The 27551-nt window shown below is 36.7% G+C and overlaps 1 protein-coding gene across 4 annotated transcripts in view; it reads left to right on the forward strand.

The window, feature by feature from the left end:
- GABRA1 (gamma-aminobutyric acid type A receptor subunit alpha1) overlaps window positions 1-27551 on the forward strand; it is a 57249-nt gene that overhangs the window by 13297 nt on the left and 16401 nt on the right. For 2 of the 4 annotated variants that reach the window (XM_002710356.5, NM_001319574.1), the window contains 4 exon segments: window positions 6503-6570; window positions 15833-16053; window positions 17280-17362; window positions 23265-23408. In XM_002710356.5, the coding sequence (XP_002710402.2) occupies window positions 6503-6570; window positions 15833-16053; window positions 17280-17362; window positions 23265-23408 (516 nt within the window). 4 annotated transcript variants of the gene reach the window in all.

A 27551-nucleotide genomic window follows, 5' to 3' on the forward strand; every position in this document is an offset into this window, starting at 1 on the left:
ATAGACCTCCTTCCTAAATTATAAGTCCAGAGAACTGGACCAAGTGGATATTAATCTGAATCTCTCAGTTGACATTTCTATTGAAAATACGGTTAATGCCATTTATTTAAAATTGATTAATTAATTAAATTTATAGGAAAGACAGAAAGACAGACATTTAGAGAGAGATTGCCCATCTGCTGGTTTACTCCCCCAAAGTGCATAATTGATGGGATTGGGCCAGGCCAAAGCCAGGAATTGGGAACTTAGTCCAGGTCTCCCACATAGGTAACAGGGACCCAAACTACTTGTGCCACCATCTTCTGCCTCCCAGGGCACACACTGGCAAAAAACTGGAATTGGGGCAGAGCTGGGACTCCAATATAGGATGTACTCATCACCAGTAACGTTTTAGCTGCTATGCAGATGCCATTTTAAACAAATTGTCCTTTAGGACCCTAAGCTTCCTATTGCATTAAAGTAAAGATCAATGCTTATTGAAACAGACAAGGCTCTTCAGAGGTGGTCCCACTTGCCTCTGAAACAGCATTTTGTGCCAAGCTCCTGAGCATCATCAGGCTTCAGATACACCCGACCTTCTGATTCTTAAACGTAGTACATTTTCTCACCTGAGGTCCTTTGACTGTTTTTCCTTTTTTTGATATCTTTCCCTGGATTTGGCTGTCAGTGAAGTTTTCTCATCTTTGAAGTCTCAGTTTAAATGTTATCTCTTTAAAAGACATTCTTTCAGGGCATTTATAATTATCTGAATTGAATTAGTATATTTGTATGTGTACATTTATGCTTGTGTTTAGGATCTACATTATTATATCTATCTATCATCTATAGATCATATTTCTATCTATCCATCTAAAACACCAAAAGATAGGCTACAGAAGAACCAGAACATTTACATATTTCTTCATCACTGTATTATTATCTAGAATGGTGTCTAGCTGACACATAGAAAATAGTCAATAAACATGTACTGACTAAATTAATGTACCAGACAAATGCCACTCAGAGAGTTTTTGGTGCCACAATCTTGCTTGACCCTCATTCCAAAGCTATGTAGATGACTGTGGAACTATTATTTCTTCATTCAAAACATAAGGAAACAGACTAAGAGAGATTAAAGGATTGTATCCAAAGTCGCATAGCTTGTTCACAAAAAAAAAATCAGAGTTAAAATCTTAGTGCTTAGACTCTTAATCTTGTGTGCTTCTATTTACTTCACTACACTTCTTTTCTGATTTTTTCTCCAGTACTAATCATCTTTTTGATTTATCACTTCCAAACATCTGTTATTTCTGTACTTATCAATGGGATATCAACATTGTAAGGAATTCCTAGTACAAACAGATTTGCTCCCAGCAGTTAGAGTATATAATGAGTATTTGTGTGTACATTTATACATACATAAGTATGTGTACCTATATAACAACATCCTTTTGAAAGATGTGCTTAAGGCCTGAATTAAATTTGATTTACTTGTTATCAAATATTTCACTGACATTATTGTATTGATATCCTCAATTATAATATCCATTATCATCATGATACCACGTTATATAATTCTGTTCCAAATTTTTTCTAAAAAAGTTGAACATATGTGTATATTTAGACTTTAAAAATCTTTTTCTTTTATAAATTTCACATGGATTATGCTGAAGAAAATATTACTGGCAAAACTCTTTGATTAATTGTCTGTTTTAACATTCTTTCAAGCTAAGTTATTTTATTTCCACTTTTAGACCACTGCCTCATTATATAATGCATTCATTCATGTAGAGTTTGGGATAAGCATATTATCACTGAAACCTCATTATAAGTTCCTGAGTCATGTTATATATTCTCAAAGAGACTATATTGAAGCACAAAAATATGTTGACTTTTCCTCATGTGGTCCACAGGAAGGCTTTGCATAAAGTATTTCTGGTAATGCTTAATAATCTGATGCTAATTCAATGAATTCTGATACAGAGGATATAATTCAGATTCCAATGTTCCTTATCTAATGCATAATTATAGACACACATACACACAGAAAAATATAGAGTCTTCAAAAAGTTTGTGAAAAATGCATTTTATCAAAAAAGTATGCATGGATTTCAACTTTTTTTGCACTCTGGGCTTGGATTGTGGCACAGTGAGCTAAGCTGCTGCATGTAATGCCTGTTTGAGTTCAGGTTTGAGCCCTGGCTGCTCTATTTCTTATCCAGCTGCATGCTAATGGAGGAAGGCAATGGAAGATGGCCCAAATACTTGGACCCTTGTCACTCACATGGGAGACCAGAATCAAGCTCCTGGTTCCCCTCTTCAGCCTGGACCAACTCCCGTGATTGCAGCCATTTTGGGAGTGAACCGGTGGCTGAAAGATATCTCTCCCTATCACCCTGTCTTTTAAATAAATAAATCTTTAAAAATCTTTATTTGCACTCAGATACACTGATCTTTTAATTAATTTTCACATGAACTTTTTGAAGTGCCTGTGTGTATGTATGTGCATGTGTATGGTATGGGGGAGATGAGATTTCATTTTGAGAAAGAGACAATATGTTTAAAATTCTTAGAATTTAGAAAAAGAGTGAATCCTCAATAGTTTCCTTATATCTTGGTCAAGGTGTATATATATATATATATATATATATATATATATATATAAATAAAGATTTTTCATTTTGGCAATGTCCTGGCATAAGAGGTATAATTTCAAATCATCATTAGTTTGCCAAAAAAGAAAAATAAAGTACAAAGATAAATTTATTTTTATGCAAATATCTCTTTCCGTGAACTCTCTTCATGGCCTCTCATATGTTAGAAGAGAAAGAATGGAAAGTGGTTATCTCTTAGTCTACTGATCTTTCTCCTCAAGTCACTAATGATAAGTGAAATTCCATTACATTCTGTCTCTTCCCTTCTGATGCCATAATTCACCTCTTCCTTTTAGTGGTTGTTTGGTTCTGCAATCCTTCATAGTCTTTAGTTTGGGGACTTAAAAAATTTACTACCTAAAGCATAGGGTTTATAAGTATGTTTGGAGAATAAAGATAATATATAACAATAATCAGAAACTCTTTAAGGACATACATATGATCAGACTGTGTGTTGAGAAGGTAATTTGAAAGTTCCACTATATGGGAGCTCTTGGTTAGGATAATTTCCATAGAATATTGCAATGACACATTCTGGAAAATCTGATGATCAAGTAATCAGTAGAAAATAAGATGAAGTACAACTGAAGATTATGAACTGGGATGTTCAATAGGTTTAGTGGAAAGATTAGGTAAAAAATAAATAGAAACAAACTTTATTTATTTATTTATTTAATTTGAAAGAGAGAGTGAGACAGAAAGAGAAGGTTCTTCTATCCACTGTTTCATTCCCTAAATGCCTGTAAGAAGTGGACCAGCCTGAAGTCAAGAGCCAGGACCTCAAACCAAGTCTCTAATATGGGTGACATTGAACATGGAACATCACCTGCTGATACATAGGGTGAGCATCGCCAGGAAACTGGAATCGAGAATAGAGCCAGGTCTTGAACCTCATGTGATATGAGATGAGGGCATTCTGAGTTGTGTCTTAACTGTTGCAACAAACACTCCAACCAAAGTCTTCAAAACTATTATTGTCATTTATGTAAATTCCTTTCCATTTATGTCTAACCTCGATATGGGACAATAACAACTATGCATGCCAATAAATGTGTGTAAGCTTAACCATGTTTTATGTCCTATTTGACTGGTATAATAATCTTTCTAAGCAGACTTTTAGGCCTTTTAATTTGTCACTTCTATAGTATCTACTAACAACCTAAAAACAACAGAAAGAAATGACCTATGCTTTTGGCAACAGGGCACCAGATTTCTCTGGGCACTTTATCATGCTATATAATACTAGTCGCTAACTCCTGAAACACCTGGTGAAACAATTTTATAAAACTAATTACCTTGAGGATTTACCTTAAGGTGCCAAAACTATACTCTTCCCACAGTCAAGAAGTAAATAATAGGAATGAAGGATTCCAAGAGAGGTGTCCCAGATTGCCAATCACGGTACAAGTGTTCAGACAGGAATTAGGAGATAGTTCCTGAACAGAATATTAGTCACCTTTTCATCAGTATAATGATACATCAGATGCAACCTACTTTGACAGAAAAACAGGTTTATTTGGCTCATGGTTCTGGAAGTTCAAAACAGCACAGTGCATGCTGTACTTGGCTGTATCATCTCATGGTGGAGACAGCAAGCAATGTGGGAGCAGCATATAAAAGTAAAGAGAAGAGATTACATCTGAGAGATCTGGTGCAGCCAGGCTTACTGCTTTTCTAATAACTCTCAAGAGAACTACCACTGGGACTCAAAAGAAATATCTTGTGCCCCCAAGAGTCCAAGGATCTCCTAGTAGACTCTACCTCTTAAAGATTCCATAGTATCTGCCAATACTGCCACCTGGGAACCATGCCTTTGACACATAAACCTTTGGGGGACACAATTAAGCTATCACCAAACCATATAAATATGCATCTCAAAAACAAAAAGGAAAAGAACTGCTATAATGTTGATTCAATACATGCCCCTAAAGTCCATAAGATATTTACCATAAGTTTTAGATTTTGTAATCTGGGAGAATTAAAACTGAACCTTGGACACAAAGTGCAGCTGAGTCAGCAAATTAAAAAAAGAAGTAAAATAGAAACGTTTGATCACATCAAGACTTAGGTTCAAAGATTTTCATAGTTCAGATCTTAATCCTTTTGGTCACACAGCTTAAGAAGCATTTAATTGCAAGCTATTCATCTATAAAAAAGAAAAAAAATGAAATTATTCACAATTAGGGGCTGAATTGGTACACTAAGAATTTAGTATGAAAATATTCCTGAGAGTCTACCATCAGTTGACTTTCCTTTTACATTTTTTAATGGCAAATGTGTATATTTTCTTTATCAAAGAAAATCAAAGTAATGGGTTCTTTGCTTGATCCAGAAAGGGAAATGCTAAAATTGAAAAGACAAAAAAAAAAAAAAAAAAACTCATTTAATATAAACTGTAGGTTCTATGAAAAGAGTAGATTTCTGTTTTATTATTATTTTAGTTGAAAGAAGGTTGTACTGTTTTAGTAAAGTGTGAGGTCTTGATACAGTCTTAAGAAATAGCAGATGTTTTAACTAAGAAAAAGAATTAATTTAGTAAAAACAAAATATGTGTTGAGAGAATGTGGTAGAGAGAAGTATACATACTGGGGATGAAAATGGGAACACCTAAGAGCTGAAACTTACTGCTGTATTGCAAAAACACTGGACTGGTCATGGAAAGGAATTTTACTAACTCCAAATTATTTTATCTATTCAAATATGTAGGATGTGCAATATATGAGGCATCTTCAAAAAGTTCATTTAGTATGTGTACTATGAAAAAACTAAGCATGGATTGAAAAGCATGTTTGCACCAAAACCAGAATTATCTTTCAATTCTATTTTTCTATAAACTTTTTGAAGTAACCCCATATAACATGACCTCCTTGATAGAAATTTATATTGAAAGTTATTAACTACTCACAAGGGAGAAAGGACAGCTTTTTATTTTCTTAGAAATTTATTATTGAATATAATGGATCACCTTTTTAATGTCCTATGCCAGAGAATAAATGTCCTGATAAATGAAATGAGCTGCTTAAGACATTGGACTGTTATTTTTTAGAGCTAAGGTGAAAATCACAGTCATCTTTTTCATTCTCACCCCTCAACAAATTGTTTCTTTTTCTGCAAGCAACATTTTTCTATTTCTTGGTGAGTGACTATATTTCTTTGAAAATGTCTGTGTTGAGTTGTCACAGTACTACAATAAATATGTTTTATTGGTTGATATATATGCCATCAGAGGCCAATGTAATAAAATGGCAGTGAACGTGAAACAGAATCTATTAAATGAACTTTTTCTATGCCAAAATATGTCTTCCTCATCCTCAAAATTGAAGATACTTATATAGGTTGTCACATTTTTCCCAGAGAGTAATTTGAAATAAATCATTTATGATGTAGTGCAAAAAAGCAATCATTTATACCGCATACTCTCGAGACCTCAAAGAGTTAATAAAGCTTGCGAAAGCATACTATATACTTCCCAAGAGTAGCCTAGATAGCTAGAGGAACTCCCTGGCAGCATAAAAATATTTTAGGGGGAGCCAAACCGATATGCAAACATATTTTCATTAAAGTGTGGAATGGTTTAGTATGATTTTAGGCAAGTGTGTGTCCATTCTTGAAGAATTCATTAAACAGCAGCTGAGTTCTCCAAACAGCCTGCCTCCCAAAGTGGCATATTTAGACTCTGTTCTCCATTGAAAATATTAACTGTGAAATTTCATGTGTAAGCAGTAAATTACCAGGACTACACTGTGGACCAATTTTAGAAATAGCTAATCAAAGTCAATAAATTTCCCATTTGGGTGTGAGTATGTGGTGGTGATATGTAATAAAGACTGTTGATAGACACTCACTGGCCCAATTTCCTGCTTCATCAGAGCGTGTAACCGAGGTGAAGACTGACATCTTCGTCACAAGTTTCGGACCCGTTTCAGACCATGATATGGTAAGTGACACTGTATCTTTGATTTTTTGGGGGTACTTTCAAAATTGAACTTCTGTAAGAAAAATACAGACTAAGTATTTAGGGAACAACTTGAGAAAGCTTGACTATATCTTCATGTCTCCGTGTATAATAACAAATATAATATTTATATAATAGAAAGACATATATTTGTTTTTCAGGACAGTCTTATTTCTAATGATATCAACTACTGTAGTCTTTTCTTTCTCATCCCTGAAGTGGTAGCTTTTACTTGGTTTGTACTGGAGTTCAAGTCACATTTCATTTGAGTTAGGAGGTCACGTTAACTCAAGATACAAGGGAGAATTGAGTACAAATGGTACAAATGTTGAATGAGTCTTTAACCAAAATTAGACAGAGAAATAATTAAAACTAAATATGCCAGTGGGAAACATTCTGCTCAACTGATGAAGACACTCATTATTACCAAGAGAGAAAATCAAATGAACACAGGGATATATTCTTTTTGTTGTCCCAACCAAAATAAATTAGCCGGAATTTCTTCATAGGGGTTAGTGAATAAGAAGAGCTCTGCAGATACTAGGTGATATTTCTGAATTCATAAAAATCAAACTTCTATATAAGCAAAACATCATAAGGAGGCCATGAAGAAATGACTATTTCAAAGAGAGATTGATAATTATTTTTGAAATGCTTTTTTGTTAGCATAATCTGGATTTGAAAGTCCTTTGATTTCAAGATAGCCCAGAATGACTCAGAATAAACATTACAGAAAATATTAATTTAGGTTAGCATTTCCAATGGTATGAGAACTCACAGTACACCCACTTGGCAGGATCAAAACTGAGAAGCTGTAAGGTAAGGAAATCTGTTTGAGTACATTTAATCTGTAGTCTTTCCAATTGCATTTGTTTGAAACTTTTCTTTTTGCCATTTAGTACCAGTTAATGTTCTGGAAACCTAGTACCCTAGTACTTTCTAAACACTGAGAAATGCTGGCTCAAGGGATAATTAGATATTTTAGTTCAAAGGATAGCTAAATATTTTAGATTTTAAGACAGATTTTATAATTTGTCGATGAATGTTCAAATAAAAAACTATATTAGAGAATACATAATGGTAGGTAAAAATACAGGCTTCTCAATCATATGCTGAGTATAAAATACCAACTTCAACTTAAAAGGGTATCACTTGAGGGAATTACTTAATATCTCTATGAATCAATTTCTTCAAGTAGGACATGCAAATAGTAACACCTCATGCAGTTATTACAAACACTCAATGAATTAATGGGTTAAAGGTAATTAAAATTATTTTTAAAGTTTTTTTATTTGAAAGGTAGAGTGATAGGGAGGGAGAAAGAGAGAGAAAGAGGGAGAAAGAGAGGGATGGAGGGAGGGAGAGGGAGCAGGAGAGGGAGAGGGAGAGAGGAATTTTCCATCCATTAGTTCACTCCACAAATGGCTGAAACAGCCAGGGCTGGCATGGACCCAAGTACTTGGGCCACGCTCTGCTGCATTCCCAGGTGCATTAGTGGTAGCTGGATTGGAAGAGGAGCAGCAAGGAATCAAACCAGCATTCATACAGGATGCCAACATGACAGGCTGCAGCTTAACCTGATTCACTACAGCACCATCCTCAAAACAATTAATGACATGTAATAAGCCATCAATAAGTGCTAACAATTACTTCTACGAAGTAAATAGAAATATGACATAATTGTGTATTCATCTGACAATTCATTCTGTCATGCTGTCAATCCATAGAACACTTTATTGAAATAATGTGTGATACTTTTTTTTCTAAATCGATCACTTTCTGAGGACCCACAGTGATTCTCCCATGTCAAAACTCTGTCTTTGTACAACATTATTCTCTTCTAGAACTTCCATAATTAAGGATCTGTACTAGGTCCTAGCCAGGTTTAAGGACAAATTGAAACTCTTCTGTCTATACTGCTCACAATTCATACATGCTTTTAGCACTCTCTTACAATTATTTCTGATACCTATTTGCTTTAATCATCTGTATGAGTCTTGCTTTCTCTGAGGCAATACAATGTAGAGTTTAGCAGGATTGGTTTTAGGATTCAGGCTGGGAAATTCAAATCTCATCAACCAACTGCAGCATGACCTTGGACAAATTGCTTAAGATCCTAAGGCGCAGAGTCTCTCAGTGTGTGTGTTATTATACATGTATATAATAAATAGGTAAATAAAGTATATGTCATTAGTGCCCAATAATTAAAAACTATTATTATTCTTGCTTCTAAACTCTTTTTGTAGACTTCATGGAAATTTCATCTTTTCTTCACCAATCTAAATCCTGTATTTTTACAGGTTTACATTAGATGCAAAAGCTTGATGGAATCAGTTTTCATTATTCAGATAATAAATCAGCCCTTGTTTTCTGCATTTTAGTCACATGCATTAGCTATAAAATATAATTTAATATTTGGCCATGTATAGAGCATTGCTCTATAAAGTTATTTGTATTATATAAATGTTATTTTCCTTAATCAGTATCAAAAAATGTAAGACATGCTTAATTCATCTCACATAGTACCTATCAGTGCATTGTGGCTTCAGTGACTATTGAATTATTGCTGACTTCATGATAGATTCAGGAGCCAATATTATTTTAAAAATTGAGGTCTAGGCCAGCGCTGTGGCTCACTAGGCTAATCCACTGCCTGCAGTGCCAGCACTCTGGGTTCTAGTCCCAGTCGGGGCGCCGGATTCTGTCCCGGTTGCTCCTCTGCCAGTCCAGCTCTCTACTGTGGCCAGGAAGGCAGTGGAGGATGGAGGATGGCCCAAGTGCTTGGGCCCTGCACCCACATGGGAGACAAGGAGGAAGCATCTGGCTCCTGGCTTTGGATCAGCACAGCGCTGGCCATAGCGGCCATTTCGGGGGTGAACCAAAGGAAGGAAGACTTTCTCTCTGTCTCTCTCACTGTCTAACTCTGCCTGTCCAAAAAAAAAAAAAAAAAAAAAAAATTGAGATCTAATTAAATTAGTACATAACAGCTCTTTCCTTTCTGAATTATGAACCTTTTGGAAAATAAGACAATATTGTAAGGGACATGGGTAATGGGAGTAACATGTTTGTTACCAATAATGATGTTGCTGAATGTGTCTTACAACTACTTACAAGTGGGTTGCAGAAATACTAGCTGATAGAATAAAAAAGGGAGAGAATGATCCAACATGGGAAGTGAGATACACAGCAGACCCATTGAATGGCAGATGTCCTAAACAGCACTCTGGCCTCAGAATCAGCCCTTAAGGCATGCAGATCCAGCTGAAAAGCCCATGAGAGTATTTCAGGCATGGAAAGCCAAGACACTCTGGGGAAAAAAAAAAAAAAAAAAAAAAAAATCCCTAAATGAAAGATCTCCGCGAGTGAGATCCCAGTGGAAAGGACGAGTCATCAAAGAAGGAGGTACCTTTCTCTGAAGGGAGGAGAAAACTTCCACTTTGACCATGGCCTTGTCTAACTATGATCAGAGTCGGTGAACGCAGGGGGCTTCCTTAGCCTTGGCAGCTCATGACAAGAGCCTAGGGTGATTACTGAGGCCATAAACAAGAGTGTCAATTTGTTAAGTCAACAACAGGAGTCACTGTGCACTTACTCCTCATGTAGGATCTCTGTCCTCAGTGTGCTGTACATTGAGATTTAATGCTATAACTAGTACTCAAACAGTATTTTTCACTTTATGTTTCTGTGTGGGAGCAAATTGTTGAAATCTTTACTTAATGTATGCTAAACTGATCTTCTGTATATAAAGAGAAACGAAAATGAATCTTGATGTGAATGGAAGGGGAGAGGGAGTGGGAAAGGGGAGGGTTGCAGGTGCGAGGAACGTTATGGGGGGGAAGCCATTGTAATCCATAAGCTGTACTTTGGAAATTTATATTCATTAAATAAAAGTTTAAAAAAAAAAAAAAAACAAGTGGGTTGCAGAGAGTAAGCACCAGAATCAACCAGATTAACCTACTCAGTCACAAGTGGTGTTGACCTACCTCTGCCACAGTATAGATTGTCCATGTAAAGCTTCTAGCATGGAGGAACATAAATGGATTTGTCTATTATGAACAGCCAGCATCCAAAATGAAAAAAGGACTAAAATATGTAAAATTGTTTTTTCCTCCAAAATTCACACATCAGATTAAATGACTCTTCCCCATTCCTCTCTTCCAGTAGAAGAATATGAGGGAAAATAGAGTATTCAAATATTTTATACTGGTAAAGCTCTTTTCTCATTGATAAAATCATCAAGCGAGGGGTGAGGGGCGGGCACACTGCCATAGAAGGCTAAGCCTCCATCTGCAGTGTCCACATCCCATAATGGGCAATGGTTCAAGTCCTGGTGCTCTACTCTTTTTTTTTTTTTTTTTTTTTTTTTTTGACAGGCAGAGTTAGACAGTGAGAGAGACAGAAAGGTCTTCCTTCTGTTGGTTCACCACCCCCAAATGGCTGCTACAGATCCAAAGCCAGGAGCCAGGTGCTTCCTCCTGGTCTCTCATGGGAGTACAGGGGCCCAAGCACCTGGGCCATCCTCCACTGCCTTCCCAGGCCACAGCAGAGAGCTGGACTGGAAGAGGAGCAAACAGGACTAGAACCCGGCTCCCATATGGGATGCCGGCCCCACAGGCAGAGGATTAATCAAGTGAGCCACAGTGCCAGCCTCTTGGTGCTCTACTTCAGATCCAGTTCCCTGATAATTCCCCTAGAAAAGCAGTAGAAAATTACCCAAGAACTTGGGCTCCTGCACCCATGTGGGGGGGCCCAAAAGAAGATCCTGGCTCCTGGCTTTGTCCTGGCCCAGCATAGCAGTTAATGGTCATTTGGAGAGTGAAACAGCAGATGAAAGATTTCTGTCTCTCTGTCTCTGTCTCTCTCTTTCTCTCTGAATCTCTGCTGTTCAAATAAATAATCTTAAAAAAAAACAGGGTCAAACATCCCATATTTATCACAATACTAATAATGATTTAAAATGTAAAGATGAGTATTCTATTCTGTCTCTGATACCTACCATGGTGTTTCACACAGAATTAGTTTTCATTAGGAGTTGTATGTGGACAGTGCCCCAGAGAAGGGAATGTGTAGCAGAAAACTTTCCTTTGAAAAATATTTAACATGCCTTTCAGTTACTGGTTCAAGTTAACTGTAATTTAAGGAACCAAGTGTTTTTTTTTTTCTCCCTCCAAATAAAAATGCACAATGGGGTTTTTAAAAAAGATTTACTTATTTGAAAGGCAGAGAAATAGAGTGAGGAAGAAAGAGACAGGGAGAGAGGGAGAGAAGAAGAGGGGGAGAGGTGGGAGGGGGGAGTGAGTGTGAGAGAGTTCTTCTATCTACTGCTTCACTCCCCAAATGGCTGCAATGGCTAGGGATTGGCCATGCCAAAGCCAGGAGCCTGGAACTCCATTCTGATCTCCCATATGGGAGACAGGGGCCCAAGCATGTGGCCCATCATCTATTGCCTTCCCAGATGTATTATCAGGAAGCTGGATAAGAACTAGTGATTACTAGAACTGGCACTCCAATATTGTAAACAGCTGCTTAATACACTGCACCAGGATGCCTTCTTCCAGAATAGGATTTCTGAAACACCATTAACTCTGTGGTCATCAAGAGCAAGCAATATTTCATATATGACCTTTGGTTACATAATAGATAAAAGAAGTGGATATAATGTCCAAGCCAGTGATACTGTTACTACCTAATATTTAAAGCTTCTGAAAAAGGCAATGTTTGTTCTATTAGAGATCAAATTAGCTTTAGGCCTGCAAATGTTTTCCTAAGTTGCTAGAGGATATTATACCTGAGTACCTTGCTTTAGTAGATTAATCATTTAAACCATACTATGTAAGAATCATGAAAAAGAAGTAATGGTGTGATTTAGAAACAAAATTTCAAGGAAGAATGACAAAGCTACTTTTTAAACAGAAAAAGCTTTGTATTTTTTAAAGTGAGAACTAATGAAATATTTAATTAATAATAATCACATCATTTAACATTATTAAATTTTCAAAATATTTTAGGCACAATGTTGAAAGATTTATAGACCCCATTTCATTCAATCCCCTATATGAAACCTTTTAGCTAAATATTACTCCTATCCACATATTCCAGAGAAGGAAAGTGACCTGCTAAATGTACCAGCTGAAACCCAGTCCAGTCATCCCCAGAGACTCAACAGCTCCCAAGGCATCTGACGTTATCTAGAATGGAAAACAAAATTAGGGCAACTCCTTAATTTTATTTTAAAAACCACTAATTGGCAATCAAACAGTGCATTCCCAGAGCACCAGGTTCTAACAGAAATATCCAGGCAGCACAATCATAGACTTGTTTTCCACAGTGTTTAAACTGTATTAAGTCAAAGCATACACAGATGGTAATAAATGGTGCAAGTGGGAACACTTCAATACAATATTTATTTAGGAACATAGCGGATGTTTTGTCCCAGATCTTCAGAATAAGGTTCTCATTCTCCAGGGACTTAACTCTATTGAGCAGAGTAACTCAGATTTTTCACTTTAGTAGTGAGGGTAGAACCTTTGAACTTGAACAAATTCTTTCATAGTGCTCCCTACTTACTCAGGCTCTGTTCCATGGAGTCCTGCCCTTAGCATTCTGCTGTACTTTGCTTGTTCTGACTACCTTCTCATTTTCCAGGGGTTTCCTGTCCCACAATCCTCCAAAAGAAATACCACTTTCTCATTCGCAGCATGTTCATGAAATAATCAAAGGGGAGACAAATAATTTCTAACATTCATTAAGCACTTCCTAGATTCTAGGCATTTTCACTAGCTATTCACAAGCATTAAATCATTTCTCACAATAGCCAAGTGCATTATTCCAGATTAGGGAGACTAGGGCTTCGCAAGGATAAGAAAATTACCAGAGACCAGCTAGCTGGCAGGTTAGGAACTTGCAATCATTGATACCATGCCATGGGCTTTGTGTCTTTCCACTGTCGTTCCAACTTGTGAAAGAAGGGGTTCTGTCGCATCTTGATTCAGATGCTCATTCTTAATCTATGAACCGTGACCATGGGGCAGTATCAGCAGGTACTGAAGGCACCAGCTACTACTATGCTGACCATGCAGGAGCAGTTCTCAGAAAATGGGAGATCAAATATTTACACTTTCTGTTAGGCAGAGAGTGTAGGCTGGTCTTTGTTAACTGTTATAATTTCAGCTTTTCCTTCCACTTCTATCAGAGGGGATAATCAAAATGAAGTTTACTCAGTTATACTTGCTCTTTTTGTATGTGTGTATGGCTGAGTAGTAAAGATTTGAAAAGAGAATGATAAATGAGTTTGGCAATTTCATTGTCTGCCAGTAGCACAGGTAAGTAAAGCTGGCGTTGAACGTATAAAGGTGTCAGCACTAGGGTGTTAGAATGTTTTGACAAAATTTTTTGGAGTCATTGCCTTTGGGATATATCTTGTCAATCTTTGATAATACAAGTTTAACATTTATTTTGTGTTCAAACGATTATCTTGGGAACAGATGAACCAAACTTTTGTACATGGTCAGTTTAGACATCCTTGGAACCTTGATTTCTAAGTGGTCATTCTTTCTACCCTTGACTAAAAGTCGTTCTTCAGATAGTTAATAAAGCTCATGTATCAAAATCCTGAGTAACAAAAATATCATATATTGTATCCCACATCTGAAGCCCGTCTTGTTCAGAGAGGGGAACATGCCCAGCCCAGGGTGGACCCATCCATCTGTTTACTTGATAGACACTACCATACTGTGTCATCTTCTGATGTGAATCCACAATGGCCCTCCGCATTTCTCCCATTGTAGAAAGTGCTGTTTTCTGTCTATCTAATTCCTCCATAAGCATTTCTTATAATGTCCATGCCTAAACAGTTTGTCCCTCTGCTAAATTTAGCAGATGCTCAAGAAGTGTGTGTTGGTGAGTAAATTTCTATCATTTGTCACTTTTTCATTTGACACTTGAAGGCACAGAAAAAAACAAACAAATGACACAACTTGTCTTGCCACAAAGACAGACTGGCATCATGGTATACTCCCTTCTTTCTCTCTCCACTGCAATGAGCAGTATGCTTTGTGCATCATAAACCATCCAATAATAATTGCGTTACTCAATCATCAATTGCTCACCAATGCCAAAAGTGTGCCAGAAAGACATATTCGCTTTCATATTGTTTTAAACCCTGTAAAGGGGACAAGTAGATAAATTTGTCCAAAAAATGCCCATAGATGGACATTATTATTGTGTTTCTCCAAAACCCAAAATATGTAAGATTAAAAAACAGCTGCTTTTTGATGCATCATGTTTAGAATATTAGGAAAACGTTATATGATGTTGTCAATTTAGTCCTCCTTCTGGTTAAGAGCATTCTCAGATTAATGGAGAATGTGGTAACGTTCATTTCAAGTCATTGATTCCAAATATAGTGCTAGTGTAGCAAGTCTTGCAAGGAAGATGGGTAGAATCCTTTGCAATTTTTAGAGCTGCTAAGTCATATTGCTTGTTTTTAGATTAGCAGATGTTTGTCTCTGGGTATTGCCATAAGGAATGCTGTATTTATTCAAATAAATAAATTCCCTGGCTGTGAATTATGATGAGCTCCACACACTTTTCATGTGACTTCCGCATATATACAATCACAAATACACACACACACACACACACGTGCACCCTTCATTGTTTTTCTTTTTTAGTAGTGATCCAAACTAACAGTGGAAATGGATTCCTTATTTTCATTGTGTAGGAGAATTGAAAGTCTACATAGACTACCCCTGATAACAATGTTTACTCAAAAGATGATGGGATTTTCACACTCCCAGTAGAACCATGAATGACTTGGGTGAGGGTGTTCAGTTTTCAGAGACAATAGGAAAACATTATTTTAAGGCTGGAAACATCTAATGTAAATATTGTTCTATAAATAATTCCCTCTAATGTGAGTTTGATTTTATTGTAATAGATTTTATTTCTTTGACTGCTGGTGTGGTGGAGGTGATGGTAGACATTGGGGTGTTAATCTGTTTTCACATTCTGAGAAGATACTTGGCCACATTTTTCTGACCAAGAAGTATGTCAGGAATTTTAGAAATTAAAAAAAAAAAATCATTAGGCCAACCAGTGATTCACCTGACACCAAAACGTACCACAAGCTATCTAGCTCATCTTTTGCTTCCAAACTCGTAAAAATTATGCATGTTCTATGTGAGATGTTTGCATTGTAAAATACAGCACAGTGAACTCTTTGCCATTTTCCAAAACTACCTAGGAATACACGATTGATGTATTTTTCCGTCAAAGCTGGAAGGATGAAAGGTTAAAATTTAAAGGACCGATGACAGTTCTCCGGTTAAATAACCTAATGGCAAGTAAAATTTGGACCCCAGACACCTTTTTTCACAATGGAAAGAAGTCAGTGGCCCATAACATGACCATGCCCAACAAACTGCTGAGAATCACAGAAGACGGCACCTTGCTGTACACCATGAGGTAAGGAAGGTTATCCTGATTAATGGTTTATGATGTATGCAATATTCCTCTCCTATTCTATGGTCTTCTGTAAGGAGCTATGCTAAGGTTCAAATTGAATGGCTACTCAAATAGGATTGGTGGTGCTCATCTTCCTAGAACAGGAGTGAAGTTTTCTGACCAGTATAGAGGGGCAGTGAAAGAACTTGTATGAATGGGAACAAAAGTAAGAACAGAGGTATTGTGATAAAATAAAAACAAAAATCAAACAGAAAGCAAAAAAAAATAGTAAGTAGCTTATATTTTCCATCCTCACAATTTCTCATCACTTTTGCTATATTGATCACATTCTTTAACTGGCTAACAATGTAATTTAATCAGTAAGTAATTCACTTCATATTTGCTTTAATCAGTATTATAATCACTTAAAGATTTCACTGGCTTGTTATGAAGCTATGCTATAACATTTCTTGAACTACTTAATAAAATGAGTAAAAAGAAAAACTCTTGCTAAAAACCATAAGATGGAAATGAGGATAAATTCCCTCATAATGCTACAGACAGCAAATATATTCCAATGAATTCTTTCCCTAGCAATCCTTTTTTAAAAACATGAATAGAATTCACATTCCCAGAACACCCTAGGGATTCCTGGCTTCAATTAGGCAGTGGATTTGTAAATAAAACTAAACGGTTGGAATAAAATGAGATCACATACAAACTCTCAAGGGGACTTTACGTTAATCTCAATCTCACAGAGCCTGAAGACACTGATCCTTCCGCTATTGCTTTGTTACCTTATGCACACATTACTACTTGGGTGAGGGTTGGGCAACCGTGTTTAAAACAAGATAAGTTATTTTCCTTGACATTCATAGCTTTTTCCCAACCAAGGATGAATTACTTCTGCAAATATTTATTTGCTTAAGTCTTGGGTTATTCCCTAAGAATTTGCTGTAGCTATGTGGAGTCACTGATGGTGCTTGTTATGGAAAACATTAGCAATACCTGAACATTGTACAAGATAGGTGTTGTCTAGTTTCTCAAAGAAAACAAAGAAAAATAGACAGAATACAGTTGTAAACCATTCTTTTTGGGTCATTTGATTATTAATAGCTCAGTGTAACTACAGTTTATACTCTTCTCTGTGTTGTTGCTATATTTACTAAAGTTGATAATATCACACTTGTTTATGGAGCTAATCTATAGGGCTCTTGTTTGTATCTTTATTTCCCTTAATGAATAAGGCTGACCGTGAGAGCAGAATGTCCAATGCATTTGGAGGACTTTCCTATGGATGCTCATGCCTGCCCACTAAAATTTGGAAGCTGTGAGTATTTCATTTCAAACTTCCTTTATTATTACGAAAGATCTAAGACTATATACAAAATAACATTCAATTAGTTATGTCTATTAGAGAGAAAGATGAAAACATCAAGAAAACTTTCAGAGCAATGTATTCAAAAGACTTTCTATTTAGAAATCCTTGACTTAACTTTTAATAAAAGTTACTTCAAGAGAGGAGTGATTCCCTAACTACTGGGCTGGACAACACAGTTTAAATTATTTAGTGGAACAATTCTATTTTTGCTGAAGTTGTATTCACAGAAAAAGGAGTGAAAGTAGGTGCTTCTATCCCATGAATAACATTTTCCTACCAATAAATGAGGAACTTTATGTTTATCTTACATCAGTAGTTAGGTTTGTTTGTTTATTTTAAATTGGTCACCAGGTGGTAATATTAGTAGGTGGTGAAGGACTACAAGTAGGGTTTGTTATTAAATGAAGTTTACACCTACATTATTTTCAGAAAGGAAATGTACCCTAATCATATTCTTAGAAAACTAATTTATTTGTATATCCTATGGAATTCATGTATATACTGATATTCTTGAAGGCATCCTGTATAGCTTCTCTTTATGATAGCTTTCTGGGTTTCTGCTGTTTGAAAATATTGAGGAGCATTTCAGAGGATCCATGATAAGAGTGGCCAGGAGAATCAGGTTACAATTTTCCCTCCATCCCTCTGCTTTTGACCGGTATGCATGCATAAAACGAGTGGGAATAATAATTCCCAGTTTCCTGCAAAGGAATTACTTAGAAGGACTGAGTCAACTCCCGGAATACCTAACAAGCTTTCTGTCCTCACCAGACAGGCAGTCTGAGCAACTATTTTGGTGAAGATATGATTCATAGAAGAAAAATAGTGGTAGTGTAGGAAGAGAGCAGGCAAAGAAAATAGCAAAGGACCTTCAGGCTCCTAGCAGTGCTAGTCATGGAAGGACAAATGACTCTATTTATAAATCTCATTGTATACTAAAGCCCAAGGATAAATGACTTTAAAAACTATCAGCTAAACAAGCCTTTGGTGGCAACTTTCTTCCCACTACCCTTTTCTCAAATCTTGCATATGTTCTGTATCACACACTACTGGTTTTCTTCCATTACCAGTTCAATTTTTAACAATGATAATGTGTTTTATGTGTTTCATGGATGTCAGAATGTATATTAGATTCATTCATTCATAAGGCCATCTAAACCACAGCAAAAGCTATAGTTAAGAAGATAATACATCATAGTTTGCTTATGACAGTACTAAGTTATGCTTAATATCCTGGTATAATTATTTTTTTATTTATTTATTTGACAGGTAGAGTTATACACAGTGAGAGAGAGACAGAGAGAGAGAGAGAGAGAGAGAGAGAGAGACGTCTTCCTTCCATTGGTTCACTCCCCAAATGGCCACTACGGCTGGCGCTGCGCCAATCCAAAGCCAGGAGCCAGGTGCTTCTTCCTAGTCTCCCATGCAGTACAGGGGCCCAAGGACTTGGGCCATCCTCCACTGCCCTCCCAGGCCACAGCAGAGAGTTGGACTGGAAGAGGAGCAGCCGGGACTAGAACCAGCACCCATATGGGATGCCGGTGCCGCAGGCTGAGGACTAACCAAGTGAGCCATGGCGCTGGCCCAATATCCTGGTATAATTACTAATAGTATCCTCTTTTTCCTTAAAAAATGTCTAAATTTTGACAATGAATTACTTGTTTTCCTAATTTTTAAATAGGTATGCTTTTAGCAGTTAAGATACTATAAAAAAATGAGAAGGTTTATATTTCATATATGATGGATGAAAGTAAGTGATTTTATTTTTCTAAATATTTATTTATTTATTTGGAAGGCATAGACAGAGGGAGGGAGGGAGTGAAAGAGGGAGGAAAGGAGAGAGGGAGGGAAGGAGAGAGGTGGGGGGAGGAACTCCATCTGCTGATTCACTCCTCAAATGGTAGCAATGGCAGGGGCTGAGTCAGGCTGAAACCAGGAGCACTACCTCCAGGACTCCCATGGGAGTGAAGGGCCCCAAATACTTGGGCCATCTTCCATTGCTTTTCCAGGCATATTAGGAGGGGGCCAGATTGGAAATGGAGCAGCTGGGACTTGAACCGGAGCCCACATGGGATGCCAGTGTCACAGGCAGTGGCTTAACCCACTACCATGCTGCCCCAAGTGATTGCTGATTGCTTGCTGGTTATCTCAGCATTTTAACAGAGCTGCTATTTCAAGTTGTCCTTGGATGGTCATCCTTATTACTAGATGGCTGGTGAAATTCCAACCACTACATCTGCTTTCAGAATCAAGTGGAATAATTGGTCAAATGAGAAGAGTGGTGCTGATAATAACAACAACAACAACAAAAAAGTGCTTTCTAGAAAATCCTATCAGGCATAATGTCTCATACATCAAATGTGCATCATGTTGCTAGTGGCATTTGTAAAGGAGAATATGAAATAAATATTTTAACTGGATACATTATAAACCTGAAGAATTTTGGATATATTTTAGGAAGATGAAAATGGATAAACGGTAGAAAACAAATAGCACCTTATATAAGAAAACTGAGGGTAAAGACAAGTAAGTGAGCTGTTTTCGACCTCAGAGCCTTTGCACATATTCATTTGTCTACCAGGGTTACCTTTCCTTTGCTTCCTAGCTGGACTGGCTTCCTCCATCTCTCCACATCCTCTTCTGGGGCCTACGCCAGTGACCTTATCATAACATACCCACCAGTCTTCATGACCACAATGCTCATCTATTTTATCTGTAATGCTGACTAGTTTTATCTGCTGTCAGGACACTGAAACTTCCTCAGAACAGGCTGCAGTTTCCTTCATTCAGAGGCTAAGATAATAGAAGCACTTGCTAAATGGTTCTTGAATGGGTAATGATTACAATAATCTGGATTTAAATATCCCATCAACTTGTGTAAGCTTCAGCAAAGAGGGTTTAAGACCTGCAAAGGTTAAGATTTGATGTTGAAGCAAATGTTGAAATGGAAACGCTCAGTGTAATGGAGCCACCTTGACAAGTGACTACCTACTGCCTTCCAACGACATGAGGAGAGGCACTGGGGGTCCCATTGTTGTCTAGCTGGGTCCCCTTTCTGGCTTTATTAGCATATTTCAAAGGTATGGAGACAGGCAAAGGTGGGCTAAAAATTATTTGGCCTACTTTGGGGATTAAACATCTCACCAAAATATCAGAGAGAAGAATAAGCCAGAGCATTTTCCACTAATTTGGTGAAATACTCAGTAACAAATGCTTGCGAAGCTTCGGAAGCAACCTCATCCATATGTTGATAAGAATGGAACACATAAAAGCAGATGTTTTCCTTACCACTTTCTCCGAGATTCTGATTGTCTGTGTTAAATGACACTTTCTGCCTGGTAGGGATAAAGCTCTATCTCTTCATATAGCCAGTTAACCAGAAGAAATGTGTGTCATACAGCTGTCATCTGTTAATACTTTTCAAGGAAAACACAAAATAAGGCTTTGATAAAGAAGCAAATTGGGCTATGGATTCTGACATTAAGACCTAAACAAGCCCTGAGCGGAGCAAGGGCCTAATACATAATTGTTTTTTTTCTGACCAACTGATTATCAAGCAAAAGGAGGAGAGAGACAATGAGTGAAATGTGGAAGAATTCTGAAAACACAAATTTAGAATTTAGTTTACCTGCTCTATATAAATGGAAAAATAAAGGCCCATAAAAATGAAGCTACAGCGTCAGTTAGCAACGATCCTTTTGATACTGAATCAATGGCCTCACTGATGTACCATTACAAAGATCTTTCAACCATCACCCAAAGCTTTTTACCTTGTCTTTAAATTTTATTCTTCTTAAATATGATTTATTTGAAATCACACTTTAAAATTTTTGACTAGGAAACGTGAAGTTGAAGACTATTTTTAACCTCTTTTCTTTATGTTGAAATCGCAAATCAAGTAAATTTATATAGAGAATATTTTCCAGATACTGAAATCTGAGGAAACAATAGGATATATCACCTACGATAAGACCTTAAGTGTATCTATATTCTTCCTCTATCTTGAAATACCAGCTTTCATCCTGTGCATTTACTCTGCTTTGAAAGTCTCCAAAAGAGATGTGAATAATGAATAATTTGCACTTTCACAGTGATACCATATCTATAATAATTACACATTTTTATACACAGTGATGTATACGAAGTTGAGACAAAATTTATAACATGTGTTTTTTCTCTACAACTATATTGGCATTCCAGTGACAACACATAAAAAGATATAAAAATGCAGTCTCCAGGCATTGTTGTTAACAGCAATGCAATACAGTAGCATGGGATTTAGTTTGTTATGAAATGGCACAGATCTAGAATTGGCTTCAACACTAATTATATGACTACTAAGTATCTCTGCTTGGTTTCTGAGCATATAATATACTGTTTTTGCCTAGAAAAACCTTACAAACAACAGTGGAGTAGAATAAATTATATCGTAAGTTTTTAAACTTAGTTTTCCCACTAAATAGTGGTATAGGCTTAAACAAGTCATTTAGTGCTCTGTTCCTCAGTTTAGCATCTATAAAATACAATTAAATTGCAGGTCTTTTGACTCTCTTCTAAATGGATCATTCAATCATTCTGTACATAAATTCATTCTGTACATAAATTCAGTACATCTTCTTAGGTAAGACAATTCCATTAAAAGTCAACAATTTATCATGACCAGTAGGTACATACACAATGGTCTTTCTAAATCTAGTATGCTCTGCACTCTTCTAAGAGATTAAAACAAAATCTTCTAAGAGATTAAAACAAAATCTTATACCCTCATACCAGCTGTGATTTGTCTTCCAGTACAATGCTGACATGCATCATTTTGCTTTCTAAGTCAATGAGGACAAACACAATTAGAAAGAAAGAGTCAATAAGGACAAATTTCAGGTTACTCATTTGTCATTTTCATGTGTCTCATGAACAGCTAAGTTAATTTCCAGTTCATTTTTTCAAAATTCTAGGAAAATTTCTTTAAAAAGATACATGGTTATAATTGGGTCCACACGTGAAGCTGAACCACACAGGGAATCAGAAAATCTTTACTACACTTTCTGTATCCCTCACATTGGGAAAAAGTGACCACTTTAAGAAGTTTGTTTTCAGAGCTGGAGGGATGTGGCTCACATCTTTTTTCAAGAAGCCTTATTTTCATGTAAAATAACTGTACAACTCATTTCAGCCTGTGAGAATATGAATATACTTTAAATAGTTCATGGGAAATTGGAATTAAAACATAAATTTATTTTGGTGCCAAAATTACTTGAAATACATGCAGAATTTTGTCAAAGTACACATATTCCATGAATATTTTGAAGATCTAACATCACATTTAGACACAACACCCAATTCTGGTCTCCTATGGTTAGGGTTGGAGTCAGGAAGGGCTAAATGGGATTTTCATGGGTTCTAGACACTTTTGTCTTTGTGGGAGCAATCCTTAAAAATAAATAAAACAAATTATATTTATGACTAAGCTGGTATAAAAATGAACATAACCCAAGTTAGATTAAACTCTATTTAAATTCTGATTTTAAAAGAAATTAAAAACATGTCCATGTCCTCCTGGGCTCTTTGCCACTGTCCACTCCTCTCTCACTGTCCACTCTGCCTGTCAAAAAAAAACAAAACAAAACAAAACAAAACAAACAAACAAAAAAAAACCATTTGTTGGAAAAGCGAACAAATGGTTGAATGAAACAGGAAAATAAAATTTACCTTCCTGAAGTTAAGGAATATGGGCTTTCCTAGCTCACCCTATAAAACCACGAAATAGAAAATATGAAGTTGATAAAATATATCAACCACTTATGAGAATGGAACTTTGAAAATACTTGGATAATTTCCCATGCTTTGCTTTTAGATGCTTATACAAGAGCAGAAGTTGTTTATGAGTGGACCAGAGAGCCAGCACGCTCAGTGGTTGTGGCAGAAGATGGGTCACGCCTAAACCAGTATGATCTTCTTGGACAAACAGTGGACTCTGGAATTGTACAGTCCAGTACAGGTAAGTGTTGCTTGGTTACTACAGATATGAAATAAGGGGAAGAAAAACATTTTGTGAGAATGTTAGAACTCATAGAATTCTTTCCTAACACAAATAGAGTAAAGAGAAAATTACATTAAGCCAGGGATAAATTGAGTGGCAAGTAAGGTAAATTGTAGATATGTGACCTTGGACTGTCATTTAATGCATTTTGCTTTTGTTTGTTTTTAAAGAAAGGAGCTGATTCTGTGTGATCAGTGTAGCACAGCAGGTGGAAACGTGAATTCTTTGGGTTGAATGGGTTAAATCCTTACTTTTCTACCTTGTAGTCAATCTTAGACACCATGCAGGATTGTTGAAAGGAGTACATTCAATGCATGAAAATTACCTGTCACAATTCCTGGCAGAGAAAAAGCTTTTTGTAAATGTTAGCAACTAATACTATCTACCTCATTTATCTCTACACATCAATAAATCTTTGAATTTATAGCAGCATTCATTACATGCAGCACATCAAAAGGCCAATTACTTCTACAAATCCATGCATCTTTCTGGCTGAGCATCTTCTACTCCTAAAGTCAACAAGATTTGGTCACATTACTAACCACACCATTTTGGAATTAAAATACAATGAGGTGGCCGGTGCCATGGTTCACTGGGCTAGCCCTCCGCCTGTGGTGCCGGCACCCTGGGTTCTAGTCCCGGTCGGGGTGCCGGATTCTGTCCCGGTTGCTCCTCTTCCAGTCCAGCTCTCTGCTGTGGCCCGGGAAGGCAGTGGAGGACCACCCGAGTCCTTGGACCCTGCACCTGCATGGGAGACCAGGAGGAAGCACCTGGCTCCTAGCTTCGGATCAGTGCAGCGCACTGGCCGTAGCAGCCATTTGGGGGTGAACCAACAGAAGGAAGACCTTTCTCTCTGTGTCTCTGTCTCTTTTCTCTCTCTCACTGTCTAGCTCTGCCTGTCCAAAAAAAAAAAAAAAAAAAAAGTCGATGAGGTGCCATCATTTTTAGTGTTGCAACTGATTTAATAATGACATACTCAAAACTAGATCAAATATTTTGAAAAGTGCTGGGTCCCAATTTTTAAAAGCTGTTTCAAATGTACAAGTTTAGTATGCAAGTATCTATTTTGTACTAACTGAAATGGGATCATGAAGCTGGAGAATTATAACTGAAAACTAGACTCGAACAACTAGAACAACTTATGCTCTCCAAAGTCCAACATTTTAAAATACATTCCATTGCTAAAGAACTTGAAAAAAGACCAACAATTTTTCTATAGGTGAGTTAAAAAATCAAATTGATCTCATTCACTGAGATTTGTGATTTCTAAGCAAAGTTGATTCAGTAATATGCAGGGCCAGTGGTGCTATTTTTTCATAAAATTTCTTGCTTAGAAAAATTATGAAATATACTATATATTTAAACCCTCATAATTCTAAAACATTAAAGTGGTAGATGGGTATCCCTTAATGTGATTATTGAGTAAGTTCTGCCTAAGAGGATCTGTCTTTTGCTTACTAAAAAGCATCCGTTTTAGAAGCTTAAATATGTATTCTTCTTGTTTTAAAAAATGGAAGATTTTTCCTTAGCTATGCCCTTGCTAGGAATGCACACAGCATATTGGAAAGGTCATAGGCTTTGTAATCAGAAAAATGTGGACTCAAGTCCTGGTGCTGTTACTTAGAAGGCTTGTGATTTTTGGACAACTCGTTTATCCAACTGGAAACTGATTTCATCGAAGAAATTAGAATCTTATAATTCTGCATTAAAATGACAGAGTATAAAACATAGCAGAATTTACATAGTAAGTGCTCAAAAATGGTGTATGGTAGCCTTTGCTGTAGTCTTGAAAATATCTTAAGACATGGAAGGTGCTGAAAATGTTCGGCCATATAATATCTTCTATTGGAAAAGATGTTTACTCCTTATAAATTGAGTGCTACTATAAACTGGATATGGTGCCAGGCACTAGAGATTTAGTGATGGACAAGACACAAATCTTGCTCTCACGGCATTTGAAGTCTAAAAGAGGATGAACACATAAACTATAATTATCAAAATGGGTGTTAAGTACTGTGATTAACATTATTGTGAGGGCAGTGACCATATCTGCCTTTTCTATCCCTGTTATTTTCTGTAGTAGCTGAACATAGAATGCAAAACAAATATTTTGAATTAATGAATAATAAAAAGTGAATTGAGCCCTGGATGAGTAGGAACTGTAGCAGGGTTGACTTTTCATTTGGTTAGTCTAATATGTCAGGGGACAGATCATCACTGTTGTAGGTCAGGACATTCAGAATAATAAACACAGACCCTTTCTTCAAGGAAATCGCCACCTACAATCATTGGAAGGGAGTCAAAGGATGTCAGAGAAACAATTCAAATGTGGTAGCATGCATGAAATAGTAGAAGTATATGCAAGTTTTGAAGGTTGCCCAGAGTAGAGATTGTCTCCATTCTAATTCTTGGCATTGACCATGCCACTATAATCCTTGTCTCAGTTCTCATCTGCAAAATCAGTGGCTTTGTCAGAAGAACCTAGAGAATTTCGTGACATTTGGCTTTGCTACCCAGTGCTATCAAGCTGGCTGGAGCTCATAGATTAGGTGCAGATTAGGTGCATTGGAAGTACAAGAGCAGCAAGTTTATCTATTCAAAATAAGAGCTTTATTCTGCCATCTCGAAGTGAATATTGGGGGAGGGAGAACAAAGCAAATTCTCAAATATGGGAGCTCAGTGTGATATATATTTTCAACTTTACAGTAAGACAATGAGCTGTACTTTTTCTGGGTCCACTTTAGCTCACTCAGTAATGCATCTCAGTAAATTTCAGTGTAAAGAAACAAAGATCTTTGTGTACTGACTTTGATACTATATTTCACATCCCCTTGTGGAGCCTTGAAATCATTTAGATAATTTCAAGTTTGTGTTATTACTTCTCTGTTCAGTCAGAAAACTTTACCAGATAAAAGGCATCTTCTTCTATCTCAAAAATCTTTGGGGGCACCAATCAATTCAGATCACCTCTTAGAAGGAAAATGGTGGTGTTGTATTTGCCTGCCACCAACATGCTTGTGAGTACACAAACACACAATCCCAGATACCCGTGTCGAGTCCAAATCTCTTTAGATCACTTCAGTGATATAAGAGGGATAACAACGGAGATCCTAACACAGTATTTGGATGTTTTAGTTCAGTCTATGGCACAATAGCTTCCTTGGAGTCGGAAAAATTTAAGAGAAGAAAATTATTTAGAGCTTTAGTTTGAAGTAAATTTATTCACTTGGCAGAATAAAACCATCACAGGCACATAGAAAGGGTTCATCTAATCAGCTTTCAAATCTAATGCAATTCACAATTCATTCAATTAGTCCTTTAATAACTTGCTCATTTGCTGTGTCTGACACTGTGACTGGAACTGGAGAGATGAAAGATGCACTGCTCTCAGAAGCCTGTGGATGAGTGAGAGGAGTAGCTAACCTGTCTTAGCATTGATTTTATCTTCAGACCTAACTCTCAAAAAAATCCTAGCCCATGGGTATAATCATTGTCTCCATTTTACAGATGGGGTATATTTGAGGCCCAGAGACATTTCACCATTTTTCCAAGGTCACATTGCTTGGAAATGGCAGAGCTGTGATTTGAACACAGGTAGTTTGGCTGAAGAGTATGTGCTCCCAGCTAGATGGCATACTTGTCACAGGCAACAGACAGTTGAGATGGGAGGAGCATAGCCCTACTAGTGTGGACTCTAGTTATACTACAATGGTTTAAATGCTGATTTTAACACTTATTAGCTACATGACTTTTGTCAAATATTTCAATTGCTCTGTTCCTCTTTTCTCATGTGTCTACTTGATGAGTTAATATGATATTAAAAAAAGAAAATGCAAGTAAACTCCTTAGAAGAATATCAGATGTATAAAAACTATGTAACAAATAACAGACAGTGTTATGAATAATAATCATGGAACTAGTAGAAGAGAACTATTGATGGCATAAAGGAGAAAGAGGACATTTTTGCTTAAAGGAAAAGGAAAAGCAATTTGGAACTACATCTCAGGCGTGGCTCCTTGTCTCCTTCCACCACCACCGTATGCCCTCTGAGTAACTACCTATGGAAAGTTATGCAAAAAATACAGAAGTAATTTAAGAATG

This window comes from Oryctolagus cuniculus, chromosome 6 (genome assembly GCF_964237555.1).
Source record: "Oryctolagus cuniculus chromosome 6, mOryCun1.1, whole genome shotgun sequence".
Classification (NCBI taxonomy): domain Eukaryota; kingdom Metazoa; phylum Chordata; class Mammalia; order Lagomorpha; family Leporidae; genus Oryctolagus; species Oryctolagus cuniculus.